This window comes from Propithecus coquereli, unplaced genomic scaffold (assembly GCF_000956105.1).
Source record: "Propithecus coquereli isolate 6110/MARCELLA unplaced genomic scaffold, Pcoq_1.0 Scaffold75, whole genome shotgun sequence".
NCBI lineage: Eukaryota > Metazoa > Chordata > Mammalia > Primates > Indriidae > Propithecus > Propithecus coquereli.
Window position 1 is genome coordinate 1727107 of NW_012153618.1, and position 22080 is coordinate 1749186.

At 49.5% G+C, this 22080-nt stretch overlaps 1 protein-coding gene and 1 pseudogene across 2 annotated transcripts; one reads left to right on the plus strand and one right to left on the minus strand.

The window, feature by feature from the left end:
* The first annotated feature begins 5654 nt into the window (after positions 1-5654).
* LOC105824576 lies at positions 5655-7330 on the plus strand (annotated as a pseudogene). The gene is made up of 3 exons (XR_001138207.1): positions 5655-5684; positions 5795-5845; positions 6383-7330. The product of XR_001138207.1 is annotated as a GTPase IMAP family member 5 pseudogene (transcript).
* A 4432-nt stretch (positions 7331-11762) lies between these two features.
* LOC105824591 (GTPase IMAP family member 5-like) lies at positions 11763-17903 on the minus strand. Its single transcript, XM_012662091.1, has 3 exons — positions 17653-17903; positions 14131-14179; positions 11763-12804 (listed from the first exon to the last, which is right to left on the minus strand). Exons 2-3 carry the CDS (start codon positions 14171-14173, stop codon positions 11909-11911), a joined length of 939 nt encoding a protein of 312 aa, XP_012517545.1. The 5' UTR covers positions 14174-14179; positions 17653-17903; the 3' UTR covers positions 11763-11908.
* Between the last annotated feature and the right edge of the window lie 4177 nt (positions 17904-22080).

Here is a 22080-nt window from a genome sequence, read left to right on the forward strand (position 1 = left end):
CACCCAGGTTGGAATGCAGTAGTGTGATCATAGCTCACTGCAGCCTCAAACTTCTGGCCTCAAGCAATCCTCCCACCTAGACCCTCCAAAGTGCTGGGATTGCAGGCGTGAACCATTACACCTGGCCTAGCCCGGATATCTTCAGGCAGGTAAAACGCCATGTTTACCTCAATCATGAAAGTTCAATAAGGCATGTGTGGCTTTGATTACCTTTGAGCAATGTCCCCTTCTTGTGTATGAAGTAATTACAAAATATATGCTAAGATAGCTTAATACATTGACTTCAGGTAGAAAAACATTCATGATAAGCCAGTTTAGGGCTGATAAATGTTTACCAAAAATAATTATTTTTGTTTTAGAGGAGTTTGTCTTTAGGCTACGTTTTTTTTTCCCCGCCAAAAATGAGATATCAGAGACATTGTTAGATAGCAAAAAGAGAACAATATCTTTTATACTATGTTAAAAGCCTGCCTTTTTGTCCTCTCTAGCAGAAGGGTATGCATCCACCTCAGAGTAATAGCTATTATTATTTGAAAAGTTAAAATTACAGCCTTAATACGAGAGAATAATTTGGAAGTCAATCCTGGTTATCATTGCAAAATGTGATTGTGTGTTGTCTGCATTATAACTGCCCACCTCTGCAAACTAAGCAAAGAACCATGAGTTACCTGCATCTCACTTTTCTGTTTATAGTATCTTTTAAAAAATTAATCTGAACTCAAATATGCAAGTAACTGATCAAGCTCCGCCCCATTCACCTGAGAGTCTCCAGAGAGGAGCTCTAGGCTCCACCACTCCCAACACAGAGGCTTCGGGGGGCCAGGATGTGGGGGTGGTGTTAGCCAGGGCAGCGTGAGAGGCCCAGGACACCCCCTCCTCCTCTCCCAAGCCCCCTGTTAAGTAAGCATTTGTCACTTCTCATAAATCTCACCACGGGTGGGTCAGATGTCTCCCTGGTTCCTGTGACAATGAAGTCCTGCTGGGTGGGGAAACCTACTAAGCCTTGTTTTCCCACTCAGAGGTGGGTAACCTGAGGGCAGGGCATTTGGCAGAGAAATGAGAGGGAGCACAGAATGTCTCAATGCCTGCTCCTTGTGCACTGGAACCTGGAGAGCCCCCTTGGGTTCAGCCCTCACTGCCTTCTAGAATTCCACGTAAGAAACTACCGTTATAGGGGAAAGGTAAATGGCAGGGGTGGGGAAATGCGTGTTGGTCCCATTTGGGCCAGTGACAGCCAGCTGGTGGCTTGGATTGGGATGCAGCCAGGCTGCAGATGTTTACTGGTTTCTTTGGGTTACTGTTCTGCTTATTCTGGTAGAGAATTTGTTTTGCACAAAAGCATCGCAGAGATGTGGTGGGGAAAAGGAAATAGAGCCGTTATTTTTTAAAAAAAACCCTCTTCCTTTGGCTGTTTCTGAGGGCTTCTGGGTCACTTTCTGAGGAGGGCTTTGCGAGGAAACCCACACACATTGTTTTTTTCCTGTCCCCAGGGGACATGGTCTCTACCTGGCAGACAAAATTGTGGACAGTTTTTTCATCTCTCTCTGCTCTTGTGTTTTTATGAAAAGACTAGAAACCAATGAGAGAGGCTGCCTAGGAGAGGAGGGAGCATTGCTCCAAGACCATCTGGAGACCTGGCAAGATATTCTAGGATCTACCAGGTAACAGGGCTTGTTTTGTTTTCTTTCATTCTCTCTCCTCTCCCTTCCCTCTTCCCTTCCCTTTCCTCTCCTCCTCTCCCCTCCCCTCCGCTCCTCTTCCCTTCCCTTGCCTTCTCTCTCTCCTTCTCTCCCCCTTCCTCTCTCTCTCTCCCTCCTCATTCCTCCCAGAAACAATTTGTGCCAACCTAGAGAAGGCACTATGACCTTTCTAAACCTCAGTTTCTTTATTCCTAAGTTATGACCAAGAGTTATATACCCTAAAAACCCAAATAAGTGCAAACTGAAAGTATTACTGATAGTACATTTTTCAGAACCTAAAATTTTGAACAGAATGAGCTCAGACAGTATCCCTTTGATGATATAATGAGCTTATTTCTTGTGTTTGTGCAAAAGTGTTTTCATATATGCACACAGTGGCTGCTGTATCTGGGTGCACAGATGGGATTCCTCACACACTGTAGGGCAAGGGAAGATCACCTGAACCTCCTCCCCCTGTCCCCTGCCCACCCCCAGAAGTCCTGGGATGCCCTTTGAAGAACAGGCTGAAAATTCACCTTTGGATTTCCATCTTTTTTCATTCCCGTTGCTGTTTGTTGTTTACTACACACTCAACTGGATGGCAAAGGTTTCCATTTTAAAGAGGGTAGAAAAATTTCAGGAATAGGACTCAAGTTGATGTACTCACATAAAACGTTTGCTTTTTTTTTCTGATAAAGAAATACAATTTTAAAAAAAGAATTAGTTAAAACCTCCTAGTTAGCCAGAATGTAGTTATAAACGCCCAGGGTATTAGTACCAAGAAATGACCCTGACTCGGAACCCTTTAACAGTGGCAGATTCTCACACTGCACACGATGTTTTCTTAATCAGCATGCCACTGTCATCTGGACACTCGTGAGGGACGCAGGAGAACATCAGTATTACTTTTGGCAAATTGGAGTAAGACAGTCTGCACAAGGTCAGCCAAGGGGTTCTGAGCCTTTCACAGTTTGTCCAAGGGAGGGCCCCACCTCTCCCGCCCTGCATGGTCCTCTCCCGTTGCATCGTCCTCCCCCCACCGTCCTCTCCCGCCCTGCCGTCCCCCCTGCCCCGCCGTCCTCTCCGGTCCTGCATAGGAGCGTCCGCGGCCAGGTGGCGACGGGGGCGGGGGCGGCGTCCCGGGAGGGCGGACAAAGCGTTCTTCGCTCTCGTTAGCACACAGGTGCTGCTTTCCCAGTCTGGAGCAGGAGATGGTCTTTAAACTGGTCCAACCATCCTCCAAGGGGGAGAAACGCCTGGTAAATACAGGTATTTAATAACATTTCAAGTGAATTGATGGATCCACGGATCTACAGTGAGAGCGGTGGGCTGATGGCCGCACGAACCGGCTCTGGAGGCGGCACCGAGCAAGCGGAGGGCGCCCTGGGCGGGGTGACCTGCGGGACCGAGGGGGGGCGGTGACCTGTGGGACCGAGGCGGGGCGGGGGGCCCCCAGAAAACCGGGACAGCCTCCGGCGGGAGGTGTGGCGGTTGGGGCTAGAGAGGCAGCCCTGCAACTGGAGCAGAAAAAATCCTCAAAAAGATACTAGTAATTGAGGAAAATGAGAACCACCTCGATGTTTCTAGGCAGAAGCCCACTTGTCACTTCTCTTTCTGCGCAGGCTGGATTCTGAGAGAGCAGCGTAAGGTTCTGGTTCTCAGAGGGAGGGGCCTGCTCGGGTCGCTTGGGAGGCGCGTGGCCTGGTGGCGGCACGTGCCGGGCGGGGGGCATCGCCCTGACAGCTGTCACCCCCGTCTCGGGCGCAGACCTGGTTGCGTGTCACTTTTGTAGTACGTAACCCCGGAAGTCTAAGTTTCCTCCTAGTGGAGAGGAGTGGGTGGTATAAGACCCCCCAGGTCCCTTCCCTCTCTCCGAGTGTAGGAATATCAGCTCCACACCCCCGCCCCTTCCTGCAGCCCTTCCAGCGTCGCCCTCTCTGCCCCTGACCCACACCTCTCCAGTCACTCACCTGGCACCTTCGCTGTCCCTCTGATGCCCAGGAGCCCCTGCCCGTCGGCCCTCTCTGGGGACCGCCGCTCAGAACCCTGCAGGGGCAACGCGGGGAAACAGTGACTCGAAGTCAAAATCACCAGCACCGCAAACAAGGTGATATCTTTAAAAAATACCGGTTTCCCCATGTGACTGCCCCCATGCAATCGCATCTATAAAAAACAATCCTGCCCGCACTCATCCTCAAAGGAAACCAGGCAAAGATGAGAATTATGTTCAGGTTTGCTCCTTCTCTGAGTTTCAGCTTTGATTATTGGCCAGGTTTCTCCAGAGAAACAGAAACACTAGGGTGTATCTATTAAGAGATTTATTTCGAGGAAATGGCTCATATGATTGTGGGGGCTGCCAAGCCCAGAATCTGCAGGGCAGGCCCGCGGGCTGGAGCTCAGGCAGCAGCTGACACTGTAGTCTTGAGGCAGCATTTCGTCTTCTCCGGAAAACTCAGTTTTGCCCTCTAGACCTTCAGCAGACTGGATGATGACCCTCGCTGTGTGGAGGGTAAGCCTTACTTAATGACAGCCACATCTACAAAACACCCTCAGGGCAACACCTAGGCTAGTGTTCAGTTAGATTACTGGGTACCACGGCCTAGCCAAGTGACACATGAGACTGGCCATCACCCTCAGTTTGAAAGGCCCCCTCGTGGATGGCAGGATGAGAAAAAATGCCCAGGGACTGGTTTCCATCTAAAACCAGCCCTTGAGTGGATGTAAAAGCAGGACCTGAGTCATAGAGTCAGTACTGTGGCTCCTCAGCTTGCATAACTCTTATTTGAATTGTGCATATTCTGGGACCAACTTTGCAAACCAGATTAGACTAGATTCCACAGACCTGGCTGAACAATAGAGAGATTCCATGAGGCAGTAAGTTGCTACCCTCAGAGCGAGTTCCAAAGAAATTACCCGGGAACTGCCTGATAGAAGCTGGGTTTTGACATTTAGTGCTTACATTAAAATGATCCCAAAGTTCGTTATTTATTTGTTTATTGTCACTGGCCAATTTTACTGTGAGGGGGCAAGACAGCATCTTATATAGCATGACCCGAAGGAGCATTTGGAAAATCCATTTATTCCCAAAAGTATTTTTTTCAATTGACCTGTCATCGACCCTGAGATCCCATAATTAGAGAGTCATCTTCAGTGTTAGCTCCTTGAACCCATAACAAGGAAACACCCAGAAACTTCGCATACAGCAAGGTCCTTATGTAGCTTTGGAAAGTGTCACGTAGGTTTCCCAGTGGCAAAGCCTGAGAAGTCATTTCTCTGTGAGGCCTGGGCAGACTCCCTACCTGAGCATGGGAAGTAGGAGGTAGGAGGGGAAAAAAGGATTAAGAGAAAGGTATGTGGGGGACAGTGAAAGAAGGTGAGGGGGCTTGATGAGAGATGCCCCTGAGGTAGCTACTGGCCCAAGGCTGTTTGAGCTAAGAACATGGAAGCACTGACCATCTTCTGCACCATTAACACATGGATCTAAGCCCAACACATCAGTTCTTCCCTCCACTTATGTACCCTACCCTCCTGCCCCCTACCTGGACTCATGACAATCCCTACTCTTGGGGTGGACAACTCATCCTGGTTTGCCTGGGACTGCCCCAGGACCAGCACTGAAAGTCCTTTGATCAAGGGATCCTCTCAGTCCTTGGATAACCAGGGTCGTTGGTCACCCTTTGTACCACCATCACCTGGAAACTTAGGGAAGAATTTCTTTTGTGAGTTCACTGAAGGGGATACTTTGCCAGACAAACTTTAGTTTGCACACCAGCCCTAGGACCCTAAGGGCAGACAAGAGCCCCAGACAGCCAGATGATCAGTAGGGAATGGCTGGCTGGCAGTCCTGGTCTTCGGGGCAGACAGCACATTTCGACGGCCTCCCACCAGCTAGTAGGTCGTGGGAAACACGTGCATGGCTCACGTTTTGGGGCTGTCTGCATATTCTCCAGCAGGAAGCTCAGACCACTGCTGGGGATGTATGGGGGTCAGCAGACCTGGAGCAGGGTTTGTTTCCTTGCTTCAATTTCCTCATCTATAAAATGTTGTAAATGTGGTGTTTTGTGTTGAATATTACACCCACCTCCAGTGTGAACACCCTGTATGTTTTCCCCCAGAGAACAAAATGGAAGGGCTTCGGAAGGCTGGAGCAGGACCCTTTCCCAAAGGTAAGGAAGCTGCACTAGGAGGACTCCTCAGCGCAGCCAACGGCCCGCAGACTCAGCCCTGGGGGAGAACTTCCCACCTGGCAGGGAGAGGCACCAGACTATATTCACCGCAGGACAAAGAAAATGCATTCCCCCCCAGTAAATAGCACATATTAAGCTATTAGCTATCATACTCTCCTTAGTGAGGGCAAGTTTTTCTACACAGAACTCTGTCATTGTGAAAACAGAGACCAGGTCGTGATGGGAAATGTGGGAAGTGTGAAACAAACAACTCAATGGCCAGAGGAACCACTGAGCGGTGGCGGCAGTGCGTGGGCGTTGGGGCCGCAAGGGGCAAATTCAGCAGTCCTAAAAGGAAAGGTCCCTAGGACTTTGGCCAGCTGGAGTGATTTATTCCACAAAGCCCGTGCGAGTTCCCCTTATTCTCTGGATACAGGATCAGGCGATGGGAACAGAGGGTGTAGTGTCCCCTTTGATTCAGGATGCCAGTTCTGGGTTTTTTCCTTTCTGTCTTTTGTTCTCCTCCTCTTCAAAAAGCACTTATTGCACATCAACTTTGCATGCGCTCCAACAGGCCGGGGAGAAGGTGGCCTAACTCCAGGATCATCACTGTTGAGGATTATCCTGGTGGGCAAAACAGGCTGCGGGAAAAGCGCCACAGGGAACAGCATCCTCTGCCAGCCAGCGTTTGAGTCCAAGCTGGCGGCCCAGCCGGTGACCAGGACGTGCCAGGCGGAGACAGGCACATGGAACGGGAGGAACATCCTGGTGGTCGACACACCCTCCATCTTTGAGGCCAAGGCCCAGGCCCAAGAGATGTACAAGGACATCGGGGACTGCTACCTGCTCTCTGCCCCGGGGCCCCACGTGCTGCTCCTGGTGACCCAGCTGGGGCGTTTCACGGCCCAGGACACGGTGGCCGTGAGGAGGGTGAAGGAGGTCTTTGGGGCAGGGGCCATGAGACACGTGGTCATCCTCTTCACCCACAAGGAGGACTTGGGCAGCGAGGCCTTGAGCGACTATGTAGTGCACGCGGACAACCGCGGGCTGCAGGGGCTGGTGCGGGAGTGCGGGAGGAGGTACTGCGCCTTCAACAACCGGGCCGGCGGCCAGGAGCAGGCGCGGCAGCTGGCGGAGCTCATGGCTGTGCTGGAGAGGCTGGAGAGGGAGTGCGAGGGCTCCTTCCACAGCAATGGCCTCTTCCTCGATGCCCAGATGCTGCGGCGAGGCAGGGACGGTGCCGGCCACGAAGACTACGAAGACTACGGGCAGTACCTGGCCAAGGTGAAACAGCAGGTGGAAAAGCAGAAGCGAGAGCTGAGGGAGGAGGAGAGGAGCTGGGCATGCAAGGCGCTCCTCAGGGTCCAGCGCTGGATGGCTTCGCGTTATGAGATCTGTGTTGTTATTGTTTGGTGCAGCTTACTTTTGCTTCTTATTTTCCTAATCATCTTTTACCATCTTTAATTCTTTGTGTTTTCGAGCATTTCTAAAATATCACCTCCCGGATTCATTGTTCTAAGCACTATCAGTTCAGAAACGGACTCTCAGGGTCTGCAGAGGACACTGCTTGTTTTCTGTGCAGCTTCTTCCCGACAGAGTCTGGCTGGGTTCAGGGCCCAGCCCTCCCACATGAGCCGTGTGCCTCAGCTCCAGGGAGCCTGACCTGTTCTCTTTGCCTATGACGGGTTCAGGCCGGGCCTGACCCGTGCAGCCCAGTGAGAAGAGGTAAAGTCTGTGGAGGTGTCTCCTTTCCTGGGAGAGACCCAAGAAAGAGACAGTCTCTGTTCTTCTGCTGAGCACTGTTGGGTCTGAGCGTGACACTTGGAATGTCAGCAGTGATCGTGCCCCAACCTGAGGCTGAAGGCAGTACTTAAAGTGGAACAGAGAGATGGAACAAGCGGGGGCCTGGAATCCCCCAGCCCTGAAGCCCACCCTTTCTCTGCATTTCCAGTCATGGTAGCCAAGAAATTTCCTAATTGTTTAAGCTATTTGAGTTTCAGATTTCTTACATGCATTTGAAAACATCTGGACTATTCCTTTCTTATCCTGTAAATCTATCAGAACTTCCCTGTGCTCATGCTTCCTTTGAGGAAATGGCGCCCAGGATAAACGAATAGGTTTGTCTTTTCTTGTTCCTGGAATTAGGAAGCTCTCCCTCTCCTACTAAAGTGCTTGCTACACAGTAGACATTTGCTCGACTCTGATTAAGGCGAAACACTTTTAGTTGGATTATTTTGACAAATGGGAGTGGGAGAGGGCAGAGGAAATGCGCTCGTCTCTAGGCAGGGCTTTCTCGATGCTTCCTGCACCATTTGGCAGGAAGCCTGAGAGAAACAGAGCTCACATTTGAACACTCGCCAGGGAATCACTTTGGCAAACAGTCATGCATATCCTCGGGGCAACTCTCCAGCTCTGTCCCCCTGGAGGTCAATGTCGGGAATGCCAGCTGGGTACCAGGAACTCTGCTCATGGTGAAAGTGACCCCCATTAGCAGACTGGGAATGAACCAGCCCTAGCCTGGAGGGAGGCCCTGCTCCTGCAGCGCAGCTCCTAACACTTGCTTGGGGCCAGGTTTTCGCCTGGTCAGAATGCCTTCCCTGGAGGGAGGCTAAGCCCAGCCATCGTCTACTGAACCCATAACACCCGGAAGGCTTCAAGGTCAGCACATCCACACCCAACCTTTGCCTCTCCCTGCTCAGCCCACTCTCTCTCTGAAGGGCCACTGCAGTGAAGGGGGCCATGTTTCAGAGGGTCACCCAGGACAGAACCGGGTCCCCTCCCTGAGGGGTATTGCGGTTGTTGACCATGACGCCTGACCCACCTCCTCAGTTTCCCCATATCTGTCCTCTTCATCCCCATTGCTGTTATAGTGCAGGTCCTGATGTTGCTTTGGAATTCTTTCCCTCTAAATGTTATCTCTGTCTCCAGGATGATACTTATATAATCCAACCACCACGCTGCTGCCGCCTGACATTCCCAAGGTACACCAACCTGCGCAATAGCCTCCAGCGACTTCCTGCTATTTAGGAGGTCACCCTAGCCCCTGCCCAGCCACGTCTCTCCCTGCACCCTCCTCCCACGTGCTGATTCTCACTCTCTGTCTGTGGCCCCTGAGAGGTGAGCACGTTCCCGGCGAGCTGAAGCATCATCACCACAGCTAGGAAGCCTCTGCAGAGCCTGCTGTGGTCTCCTTTTTGCTGACATCACTTCCAAAAGGAGCCTCCTCCTATAACTCCATTTTTATATGCCTTCAGCTCCCCAGCCCACAGTGACTCTTATGGAGCAGAAACTTGGTGTTCTTTATTTTACATTCCTGGAGCCAAGCACCGACCCGGACACGCAGTACTCGTGTAATAAACGTCTGTGAAGCTGAATTGTGCTATCAGATTTAACACTCCCTGCACGTATTTGGAGTCAGTTCTGTGCTAGACGCAGGAGTCAGAGCCGCAGAGACCATGATGGAGCTTTATTGCCAACAGTGGGGCTGGAGAATGACACTAAGAGGCATCACAGTCAAGTTCCTAAGATTCACCCTATACTTAGTCACTTGCCCATCCAGTCACAGGCTGCCCAGGACGACTGCAGGTCTCCCTCACAGGGCACGAGGGATCAGAGAGCAAAGCGGGCAGCTGCTCACAAGGAGAAGGTGTGGTAGGAATCCCAAGGACTCATCTGATTCCATTTCCACCGAAGCTCAACCTCTACTCATATTTCGCCCCAGTGTCTTCCTTCTTCTCTTTGCTACCATTGAAATGTGGAACACCAGAGCCGAGTGCGGTGGTGCCCACCTGTGGTCCCAGCTACTCAGGAGGCTGAGGGGGGAGGCTCACTTGAGCCCAGGAGTTCGAGGCTGTAGTGTGCGATATTGCGCCTGTGAATGGCCACTGCACTCTGCACTCCAGCCTGTCTCTTAAAAAAAAAATGCACCTCTTGTATTATCCTGGATGGAGCTGGAGCCCATTTTACTAAGTGAAGTATTCCAAGAATGGAAAAACAAGCACCACATGTACTCACCATCAAATTGGTAATAACTGATCAACACTTAAGTGCTCACATAGTAATAACATTCATCGGGTGTCAGGCAGATGGGAGGGGGAGGAGGGGATAGGTATACACACCTAATGGGTGCGTGCACACCGTCTGGGGGATGGACGTGCTTAAAGCTCTGACTTGGGTGGGGCAAAGGCAATATATGTAACCTAAACATCTGTACACCCGTAATATGCCAAAATAAAAATAAAATAAAAGAAATAAAAAAATGTGGGATACCACCTTTTCCCCAGATTTCTGCAGACATCACAGGGGATTGTACGGGACTGCATTGAGTTTGCGGTTAAAGATGTTGCTTTACAATGTAGCACAGGGAACAGTGCAAAATTTACTCTGAAACCGATGACAGCACCTGATCCACATCTAGCCCTTTGCTGGCCTTGTGCAGCTGTGAGCTAAGAAGGGCTTTTACATTTTTCAGGGGCTGAAGACTCAGAAGAATAGCGTTCATCTGCCCACATGAAAATTATGTGAAATTTAAAACTTACTGCTCATAAAGTTCCTTGGGGACGCAGCATCACATGTCACCTACATCTTCTTGATGGTGGCTTTTGCCTACAAGGTGTGAACAAATGTGAACCTGAAAGAGCTAATCCTTCGAGATGGGCTCCTGGTGGCTAAGTGGGCCTAAATTTTAAATAGAGCCACGCAGCCATATGCTGACTAGAGGTCACACAGATTCTCTGTTTCCCAAGTAACCCACATGGCTGTTTAACCCTGGGACTCTCAGGGCTCAGCTGTATAGACCAATCAGAACTCAGCTGCATCAACCAATCAGAACTAAGTAAATTTCAATTCTTCATTTGCACAAACGGACCTGATTGGGAACCTGGGCGGGAACTCTTGCTATAAAACCCTAGCTCCCTCTTTGTTCTTTGGAACCCACCTTCATGCTGGAGGCTGCCTCTCTCCGGTTGGCAAATTGTTCATTGGAATCAAGTCTCTTCCCTCCAAATTCCTTTTCAGAGAACTTTGTTCACAAAGGGCAGAGTCAAGTAGCTGAGAGTCTACCGCCCTGCTGAGTCCAAGATGTCCACAATCTGACCCTTTACAATCCCTGCTCCAGCACATCCCAGCTCCTGCATTTCCCAGCTGCCGACGCTGTGCTCCTGGAGGCCGAGCCCCACCCTGCCACTGCCACCGCCACCCTGCTCCCCTTCCCCTAATGTCCAGGCCCCATCTCCCCCAACCTCTTCCACACCTCCAGGACCTCCAGTTGGTTCAGTAGACCCTACTCATCATCTTTGCTCTAGGAGATGAGGGTGGTGATGGGGTGTCCTTCTACAGTCCATGATGAAATCAGGGTATGTTTATAACTAAAATAAGGCATTCAGACTGGGGTTGGTGGCTCATGCCTATAATGTCAGCATTTTGGGAGGCCGAGGCAGGAGGATTGCTTGGGATCAGGAGGTTGAGACCAACTTGGGCAACATAGTGAGACCCCTGTCTCTACAAAAAAGTTAAAAAATGAGCCTGGCGTGATATGCACCTGTAGTCCCAGCTACTCAGGAGACTGAGGTGGGAGGATTGCTTGAGCACAGGAGAGCAAGGCTGCAGTGAGCTGCGAAGACACCACTACACTCTCTCCTGGGTCACAGAGCGAGTCCCTGTCCCTAAAAAGAAATAAAAAATAAAAATAAGGCATTTTGCTACCAGCTTTTCAAATAACATGTTTCTCCCCTTGACATCTCAGCTGTAGAAAGTAGGGCCCAGGGGCAAGACAGTCTCAGAGCATAACAGCTCACGCACCTTCCTTCCTGTGAGCTGCAAATATTCCATGGTAATACCCAGCTGGTTTATTATCTACCCCAAAATTTTTAATAAAACAAAAGAGAAATTTTTTCCCTCTGGATTTTATTTACTTAAAAGCACTAAAGGGAAGTGGATGGCACGCTGATATAAGGAAGAGAAACTGAGAAAGAAATTATACAGAAAGCAAGCAAAGTGCCGTACACACATAGACAGAGATGCTGACCCTGGAAAAGAAAAACAGTAGCAATCCCCTGAAAACACTCAGTTTCCATGAGCAACAAACAAGGCAATTACAATGGCAAGAAAAATCAAGACACATATGGCAATGAAGGCGGATGTTAAAATGTGCGAAGCCATCCAGCGCTGGACCCTGAGGAGCGCCTTGCACGCCCAGCTCCTCTCCTCCTCCCTCAGCTCTCGCTTCTGCTTTTCCACCTGCTGTTTCACCTTGGCCAGGTACTGCCCGTAGTCTTCGTAGTCTTCGTGGCGGGCACCGTCCCTGCCTCGCCACAGCATCTGGGCATCGAGGAAGAGGCCGTTGCTGTGGAAGGAGCCCTCACACTCCCTCTCCAGCCTCTCCAGCACAGCCATGAGCTCCGCCAGCTGCCGCGCCTGCTCCTGGCCGCAGGCCCGGTTGTTGAAGGCGCAGTACCTCCTCCCGCACTCCCGCACCAGCCCCTGCAGCCCGCGGTTGTCCGCGTGCGCTACATAGTCGCTCAAGGCCTCGCTGCCCAAGTCCTCCTTGTGGGTGAAGAGGATGACCACGTGTCTCATGGCCCCTGCCCCAAAGACCTCCTTCACCCTCCTCACGGCCACCGTGTCCTGGGCCGTGAAACGCCCCAGCTGGGTCACCAAGAGCAGCACGTGGGGCCCCGGGGCAGAGAGCAGGTAGCAGTCCCCAATGTCCTTGTACATCTCTTGGGCCTGGGCCTTGGCCTCAAAGATGGAGGGTGTGTCGACCACCAGGATGTTCCTCCCATTCCATGTGCCTGTCTCCGCCTGGCACGTCCTGGTCACCGGCTGGGCCGCCAGCTTGGACTCAAACACTGGCTGGCAGAGGATGCTGTTCCCTGTGGCGCTTTTCCCGCAGCCTGTTTTGCCCACCAGGATAATCCTCAAGGAGGGTGATGTTCCAAACTGGTTATCTTCTAATCTACCTATAAAAAAAAAAGAGAGAAGTTTTTGTATCTTACTAAGTTATGATTCTTAAGACTGTTAAGTCATGCATCCTCTGGGTATCTCATGATAGCTATGGACCTCCTTCCCAGAAAGGCAGTCATATTTACTTGCACACAAAATGTGCACACAACCTTCGGTGGTTCTTGGACGTAGGAAGCCCCTGTTAGCTGCCCATGCTTCAACCCATAGCCAGGAGTCAGACCTGCCACGCTAGCTGGTGCACCGAGCACTTCATTTGCATCGTGGCAAATAGAGTTTTTCTGAAAGGAAACTGTTCCCTGTGCTGTTCCCTGCATGGTGCTTAAGCCAGCTCCTTGGAGAATTGGTTACTAAGTAAATATTGTGAGTTTAGAAGGAGGCAAGGGATGCAAAGTCACAAATGAGAAGATAGGATTACCTCTCTTCCACCCACAAATTCTCAGGCACACTTGTACAGATGTGCCCAGCACGTTCATGTGGGTATGAGGGTAAAGGGGGGGCAGAGCTACAGTGACTCCCCCCTCGCCAAGGGCCAGCTGCGTGTCCCTGGGCCCGTGCTCTTTGGATGGGAACGGGGAGCTTGAAATTGAGATGATGGAGACTTGCAGTTAATGTTAGGACAACATCTGGGGCGTGACCCTAGGGCGGATGGCTGAAGAGGGTGCCAGATAAGACCATTAGAAGCTCATGTGTTGGAAAGATCATCTGTTTGGTTGATTGAAGTGCAGGAAATTGTAATAAAAGTGGTGATGGGGGGGCCACACTGAGCCAAGAGCTGGAATCTTCAAGACATGAAGATTCTGGAGCTCCTATGAGCCGGAATAAATTCTAAGTGCATTTTAGGATCCTAAGAACCGATTATTTTATTCCTCCTCCTCTGTGTTGGTTCCTGCTTTCCCTAAGTATTCTGTGGTGTTTTGTAGCAAACACAATGAGTACATCTCTATGGGGGAACTTTTCTTCTTTTCAGCTGAGAGCAAACAAGGACAGAGAAACCATATTCACAGTTTGGCTGTAGACCCTCCAACCTTGGACTCGAAGTTTCATTTCCACATTTCCCTTATACCCTGTGCAGGGGAGGGCATCGTACTACGGGGTGTGTGTGTGTGTGTGTGTGTGTGTGTGTGTGTGTGTGTGTGAGTGAGGACCATGGTGTGGTGAGGCACGAGAGGGCTGGGAAGGTAAAACCCAGTGATACCTTTTTCTTCTTCAGTTGGAAATGACTGGCCTTCTGCCACTGCGTTCGAGGTGGGGGATAGGTAGGGAGAGAACTGTTGACTCTCCCCAAGCATCTGGAGCTCTCGAAAACTTCATGGCTTTCTTACCTTCAGCTATAGTTCCATATCTGCTCTTCTGGGGCCCTTCCATTCTCTTCTGGAAGAAAAATGGGAAAAAGATAAATAGCAGGTGTCCATGTAGGAGCTGGTGGGGCCTGAGAGCATCTCAATTTAGCTACCTAAGAATAATTATCCTTAGATGATCCACTTCCATGGCTAATTTTCTGACTCATATTTTATTTTCAAACATCTGTAAGTAACTTTAAACAAACCAGGCAACTCCAGGTTATGCTAACAGAATGCCCTGTTGCCTTTCTTTTTTTCTCGGCTTACAGAAACGCAGAAAATGTTTTCAAATAAATCAGTTGATTATCCCCCCGCAACTTGAAATGCATGAAATGAAAAAAGCATTCTTCCGTGGAACAAAGAGTCGGACACTTTTTAAAAATTGGAATCAAAGTATCTCTTTGAACTTGCCAGAACAGAGAAAAAAATTGCCTTGCTGTAAATAACATTGTTTTATTTGAAGCACTGGGAATTTCCAGTTCCAGAAACTCTGTGTGTCAGGTGGACATTCCATTGTCAAAGAGGAAGGTACAATGTACGTTCCAATGGGACGGTGCAACTGGGGACTGGAGAGTCCAGGTACTGACGTGAGAGGCAGTAGTGCAGGAGGACAAGGACGGAGCAGTCGCTGGAGAGAAGGTGCAGTGATTGAAGAAAGAATCAAGTGCAGGACAAACTCAAGATAAATTCATTTCCTCTCAGTGCAATAATATCCAACATTGTGCAACAATTTATCTGGGACATACAATTCCCACCTGACCCAGCTATTGCCAAAGATGACTCCACGGGGGCTGTTTACTCACGTTGGTACCAGCCATATGTAAGGATTTCCAAAAATCTCCACAGGCACTTGATGATATTGCACTTTTAATATATTGTCACCCTCATGTGCATAAATAAGGATATCTTAATTGGTTTAAACTTGTGTTTTACTGGTTACCATTGAATTAAAACAGTTTTCATCATTTATTTGCTATTTAGGTTGGTTCTGTTATTTCTATCTTTTGCACATTTTTCTATTCATTCAGTGGATTTTCCTGGCCCTCTTTAGGGAAAACCATCCATTTTCACACTATCAGGACATATTGTGGCAGCTTCCTTCCTTCCCCTCCCCCTCCCCTTCCCTCCTTTCTTTCTTTTCCTTCAACCCAGAGAAGGGCATTCATACCACGACCGTCTCCCATACACCGTTCTTGTCTCTGGTAAATTATACCCTGGCTTTTGCTAAAACTGCCCCCGTTCTCTGACATCTTTTCCGTTCTAGACGACATTTTCTGAGGTTTGGAATCAAAACACTGACTAGGCGATGGCGTTGGTGATGAACTTCACCATCCTGACAATCCTCTGTGCAGCCATTTATACTCTTCAAAGTTCTTTCATGTTCATTATTTTAATTGTTCTCCTAAATTCCCTGTGATGTGATCAAGATTAACATTAAAATTTCTATTAAAATATTAGGAAACAGCATTAAATGATCTACCCAGGGTCATTTGTTTGTCACGGGGCCATTATCAGGAAATAGCTCCTTTTGCCTGTGTATTTTCCTTGATTCCAGGGTGTCCAGGGTAGGGGGGCGGGGAGACTATTCCAGATAAGTCAACAAGCCTCTTGGAACACCACATACAATGCTGCCACCCCATGGTCACGACTCAAATCAATGTTGACGGGCTGGAAGCCTGCCCTAAAACCAGCACAGAGAATTGTATTGCAAAATCTTGAGTGCATTTTTTTTTTAAAAAATATCATTCAAAAATAAAATTTCAGGGGGAAGGAGTTGCTCTTAATTGAGGTATTTCAGTTTAACACATTGACTGCCACACCGGAAAAAATTTTTTCCCTGGGGCCATGACGTTTTATTAAAACAAAACGATCCTTTCTAATTTGTTGTTTTTTACTGTCTTCTGTGCCTGAGTTATATGCAACACAACCCACGTTTTTAGGATGAAATTGTCAATATTAATTGCAATAATAAGAAATCAACAAGTAAGATTTTCACGAACCAATGGCAAGGTTTTGCTTCACGCAGCCCTGGGCTTAAAACTAGCCTGAGTTAAATACAACTCACATGGCAGTCAGTGTGTTAAAACAGTCTGGTGTTTTTACTTGACTTGATTCTCCACGTGACCCAAATGGAGCAATGTAGGTGTCACAAAAGCCAATCGAACTCAGTGCATTAGCCATGGCACAGCAACAGTAGTTCCCAATAGTTCAGACTGCACTGAGGAATAGATATTTTTGGCAGATATTAACTAATAAGAAAGTGTCCACAGGTGGGTCAGAAAGGGTACCGATGGAGATGCTAACATGAGTCATAGGCAAGATACTAAAAGGGCTGAATGAAGCCTAGAAAAAGGCTGAGGACACATCGCGGGCCGTAAGGATGTGATACGTGTTGATCTGCAGAGCAGACAGGAGCGGGGGATTGAGAGAGGAGGCAGAATTCTTCTCCAGAGGAAAAATGACGAACCTTCCCCCAAATGGGACCCAGCTTTGTGAGCAGTTGGCAGGCAGTGTGCCAGCGGGATCAACAGCCTCCAACAGGGATGGCGGGCGGGTCTAGCTTAGGGAGGAGGTTGAAGCGAGTGAACTTACTGCACCTTCTGATTTGAAGGTTGTACGAACTTGATTTTACCATGATGAGACCGTATTTAATCAAATCATGAAAAAGCAGGCTCTCTCATGCTATTTTTGAAAAGATAAACAAAAAGATAAGAATATTTCTTGTCTTCCTCGGTTATCAGTGTCCCCTCCACCTGTCTGCCCTAGTCCCTGTATTTCCGGGTATTGAAATCACGTGTTTTGCAGTTTGGTCACTGTGATTCTACAACATGTTTAGCTGATAAAGGGCTTGTTCACATGTGCCCTGGACACAAGTCCGATGGCCTAGAGCAGCACCCTACAGCGTGTCATAGGAACAGTGTGCAGTATTCAGGGGAGAGCAGGGGGGTTTTCAGAAGGTGAAGGTCATAAGACAAGACCCACTGAGGAGTCTCGTTTGGAACACCAGGCTCCCGCGTTTGCCCCATGGAGGCCTAAGACTCCGTCCTCCACTGCCAGGCCTCTCTGGGACATGTGCGTCTGGCTGGGGTGGGACACGAGAAGTTAGGAGGGTAAAATTGAGAAGTACGCCCCCACCTTGCTGGAGGGGTGGGGTGGGAAAGTCTTTTGCTCCCTGGGAGCTTCAGTTTTCTCATCTGCCCAGCGAATGAAAGGATTAGTTCAGTTTTACTCCCTGAGAGTTTCTCGAAAGTTGGCTGGGCCAAGAAACAGGCAATGGGAGGGAGAAGCCCGCTGCCCCGTGACATGGGATGGCAGCGAACGCCGGGCGGTGGCTCTGTAGGCCCTGTCCCACCAGCCGCACATCTGCTGCCCAGGGCGCTTGGACCAGGGAACCCAGGAGTGCAGCAACTTGTGTGAGGTCACACCAGAAATCAGCAGCTGTGGCCAAACTGTGGTTCTTCCAACTCCCAAAGTCTCTGTGAGCATAAACCCCGTTCTCCTTACCAGGAGCGGCTGTCGGGCCCTGTCCTCCAGGTCAGCGAGGCTCTGGCAGGCTGGTCCTCTCGGGAAGGTGAGTGGCAGCAGAGAGCGCTCTGGTCTGGGGGGGCGGCGGCTCACAGGTCCCGGTGACACTGAGCAGATGCAGTTAAGGAGCAGCCAGCGGCTGGGGCCGAACGTGGCATGGCTTGGCCGCAAGAGAAGAAGGAACACAGGGATTACGGAGAGTGCCCTGCTTCCCGCGGACACCTCTTGGGGTCAGCTGGAAACTGATGAAAACAGGACCCTGAAAACCAGCCGCGTGCACTGGCTGCGCCGCCTTAACAGTCACTTCCTGTCAGCAGCCTACTGGGGGCGTCATGCCGCCTCCCATTTCCTTTTTATGACTGTTTAAAGCAAGTGGTATTCCGAGGGAGAGGATGTGGAGGGAATGACAGATCCCCCAGCCCCAGGCTTGGAAAAGCCCCCCTGTCAGTGGAAAGTTCTAGGCACACGCTGCCAGCCCCCTGCACCCATCGCTGGATCACCGGCTCGTCCTGACACCCCTTGGCCCCATCTCACAGGCTCTGCCTTCTAGAATGTTCCTGCTAACCAGGGTCAGAAAGGCACTGCTGGTCCACAGAGGGCCTGGACAAGGCCCTCTTGGGATGTGACTTTGGGCTGCTGGGCGCTGTCCCTTCCCTGCCATGTGACAGAGCCGCTTTGTGGGGACGCTGTGGAGTTTATGTGTCAGTTCGTCCAGTCGAGTGTTGGGAGTGTGGCAATAGTACCTCTATTTTTAGCTGATGGCACATTTAAGGCTGGGGCAGTGACCGTAAAGCAGCCATGAGATTGAGAACACATGTGGGCTTAGGCAGAGGCCAGGCCTGTCCCAGGCATTCATACCTTCCTCTCTGTTGAGGGTGGGCTTAGAGTTACATCATAACAAATGTCTACTTCTTTTTTTTTTTTTTTTGAGACAGAGTCTCACTCTGTCACCTGGGCTAGACTGCCATGGTATCAGCCTAGCTCACAGCAACCTTAGACTCCTGGGCTCAAGTGATCCTCCTGCCTCAGCCTTCCAGGTAGCTGGGACTCCAAGCGAGCACCTAATTTTTCTATTTTTAGTAGAGATGGGGTCTCGCTCTTGCTCAGGCTGGTCTTGAACTTCTGAAGTCAAGCGATCCTCCTGCTTCGGCCTCCCAAAGTGTTAGGAATACAGGCGTGAGCTACTGAGCCTGGCCTGTCTAAGATCTTAGGGGTGAAATAATTTAAAACATTCTCCTTCCAGTCCAGAAAACCTCTCCACAAAAGTAGAAGAGAAAGAAAACAGTTTTATTATTGAATATGCATTAAGTCAGAATGCGATCTTAGCTCTGAGGTTGCAAAGAGGGACAGAGGTCTCACCTTGTCATACAGCCAGGCAGACACCCCATTGCATACGTGTCAACACAAACCATAACTAGTCCTCAGGTAAGCGGACTTGGCAGCATCATTTTTTTTAAATATTCAAAAGAATTTTATCAAGGGTTATGCATAGCTTCATTACTTGGTGCTTTTAGGATGCCATTTCCCTAGAAAAACAGGCCAGTATTCCAGTGTCCCTTTCCCGGCCTGTACTGAGAGTTTCAGGGAAAGATATAGACAAGATACGTACATGGGTGTGCGCACATACATGCTACGTATGTAGACAAAATACAGTGAGTTGCCTCTGACCACACAGATGACAGGAACATGTAGGTAAAACGTGGCTTTGTAGACAGCATTGGGAATGCCTAGGAATGGATTTCTCTCTTCAATTTTGGCAGCCACGTTCCATGGTCTGGATAGTGGTAAATATTATCAGAGCCCCTTTAGTTCGACAGCACCAAATTTGTCACACATAATTTATCCTAAATTCACCTGGTAACCATCTGTGTTAGCTAATTGGCTTTTTCCAGAGGAAACGTAAACTCATATCTTTATGACAAGAGGAAGGTTTGCCACGTGGAGAGAGGCGCCTGGGGAAAGTTAGGCTCCTAAGTTAGGCTCCCACTTTCCCAGGGAGACTGGGAGGCGGGGGCTGTCTTCCTGGATGTTTACATTTCAAAGAGATGGCTCCAGGTGCTGGAGAAAGACAGTCGTGGGTGGTCCGACTGGCAAACAGCTTTTACAAAGATTTGCATCTCAAAGGGCAGAGAAAGAACTTACAACTTCCTAAAGAAAATGCTCTAAGAAGGGAGGGGTAATTCTTTTCTGCTTTTTTTCTCACTATGGAGAATTAATGGCTTTTCCTTATTTCTTATTTTTATTTGCCCTTACACTTTTAAAATTTTCAAGGACTTTCAATCCAGTAGACACTCGTAGTCTGTGTGAATTGGGCAAAGCAGGGCAGGGCAGGGCAGGAGAGGAAATGAAAATGCTGTGGCCTGATCAGGATTTAACTCTCATTTGAGGGGGACGAGGCACTCTCCCAGCAACCGCCAGAGTCTCTCAAAAACTTGCCTGGCAGAGTTCACATCAAAATCTTATAAACAGTGAGGGGACACCATGGCTAACTGTTCTTATCGACGCAGCCAACCTAAATTCACTTCATTCTAGCCGCATCCTGAAATTCCCTCCCTTCTTTGCCGTTGGTTTGGCCTGTTCACAGACATTATATTTACGTGCCCTTGGCCCCCCAGCTGAGGACTGATTTTCTTCTTTGAGTCCTCCTGTTCCCTAAGAGTCTTATCTGTTCCTTGCCAGCAGTTCCTGGGCTCCTCTTGTGGCTCAGAGACACCCCCAGAGAGTCAAGGACGAAATGCATTAACTGTCCCTATCAGCTTCTGGATGGGACTGGGGGTTTCTTAGAGGTCAGGGCTATCTCTAGGTCAGGGTCTTGCCACAACCCAGCCCTAGAAAGTACTCAAGAATACTTAGTGAATGAATGAATACAGTGTACAACTTAAATGCTCTGTTCCCTCATCTTGCCTTTTGTAGTTATACTTCGTGCTAGAAGAGCAATCTCAGGCAGCCAGTTTCAGAAAGTAGAATCGTAGGAACTTGCGCACATCCAGACACGAAAGTAGTTCCAAGATTCTCTCTTTTCCACACTCTCTCTCTTCCTCTGCTCAGATTTGCAACAAACCGTGAGGTTCCCAGGAAACCTAGGGCACCTAGGAAATGGCCATGTTCTCTGTTCTTCTTTCTGTGTGACACCACAGTCAATCCCCTTTCCCTGGACAGAGAGAGCAACTAATAATTCCCCTCCAACTGCTGCCTCCTCATTTCCCATCTCCTTCTCTACCAAACTGCCTCAAATAGTACAAAACACGACCAACAACGGCCGAAAGTAGTCCTTATCCATCCCTGGTCCTCTCTGTTCTCCACGTTCACACGTGGCAACTCTCTGGTGCCGGGCACTGAGCAGGCGCAGCGGTGGCTGGCGTGCTCTAGTTACCTGAGGGGGGCTCTGGGGTGCTGAGCACCGCGGCCACCTCAGGGCAGACACCCGCAGGCCGTTCCGGGAATCAGCTTTATTAAGCCCGGGGGATGCCACAGCCACCTCTCTGAGACATTTTGGGGCTGCATCTTTCCGATGGCTCCCAGGGGGACCAATCATTTCAACTTGCCCAGAATTTGACTGGATTTAGCACTAAAAATCCCACATCCTGGGAAAACCCTTAGTCCCAGTCAAACTGAGGCTGTTGGTCACCAGATGGCTCCTAATGCTCGTTCCTGCTCGTTCTCCCACTGTCTGACCTCTTTCTCTTCCTCCTTCTTCTCAACCCACGATGGGAACCAGCTAGTGGGAAATGCGGAAACGAAACCCCAAGTCAGAGTTGGGAGAGGCTGAAGCCAAATGCTGAAATGGGGTTTCTCTTCCTTGTCCATATTCACCCTGAAAAAGGTTCTTTGCAGAAATTCAGGAATAGTGTGCACTAAAGCCCCACCCATCCCTAGAACACCGAAATGCACCCGAGGAGACAGAGAGTAAGCACAGTGTGGAAACTTACAGAATAATTCTTTTAAAGGGATAAAAGAACCTTAGATGTCTTTCAGGCCAGAGGGCTGGTTTTACAGAGGAACAAATTAAACCGAAAGAGATCAGGCGAAGCCCTCCCACACGGTTAGGCAAGAATTCCACTGTCGCTATTGCTCTTCATTTACGAAGCAAACGTTCACGCTCTGTGCTTTAGTTTGCTAATTTGATTCTTTGGGAAGGAAATACTTGCCCTGCCTACCTCATCATGCTCTTATGAAAATCAAAGAGCAGGTAAAAGATCCTGGAAAAGTATAAAAATGTAGGCATTTCTGTCTTATCAGCATTATTATGTCCTTTGTGTCTGGAGGGGGTCATAGCTACTGTTTTTAGGGCTGAGAGGGGCCCGGTCAGAGTTGTCTCCAACTGGAGGTGGGCAAAGGAGCCTCCTGGACCAGGATGTACTGCAGAGACCACACATGCTGACGAGGCCCCAGGGCGGGGCGCAGATC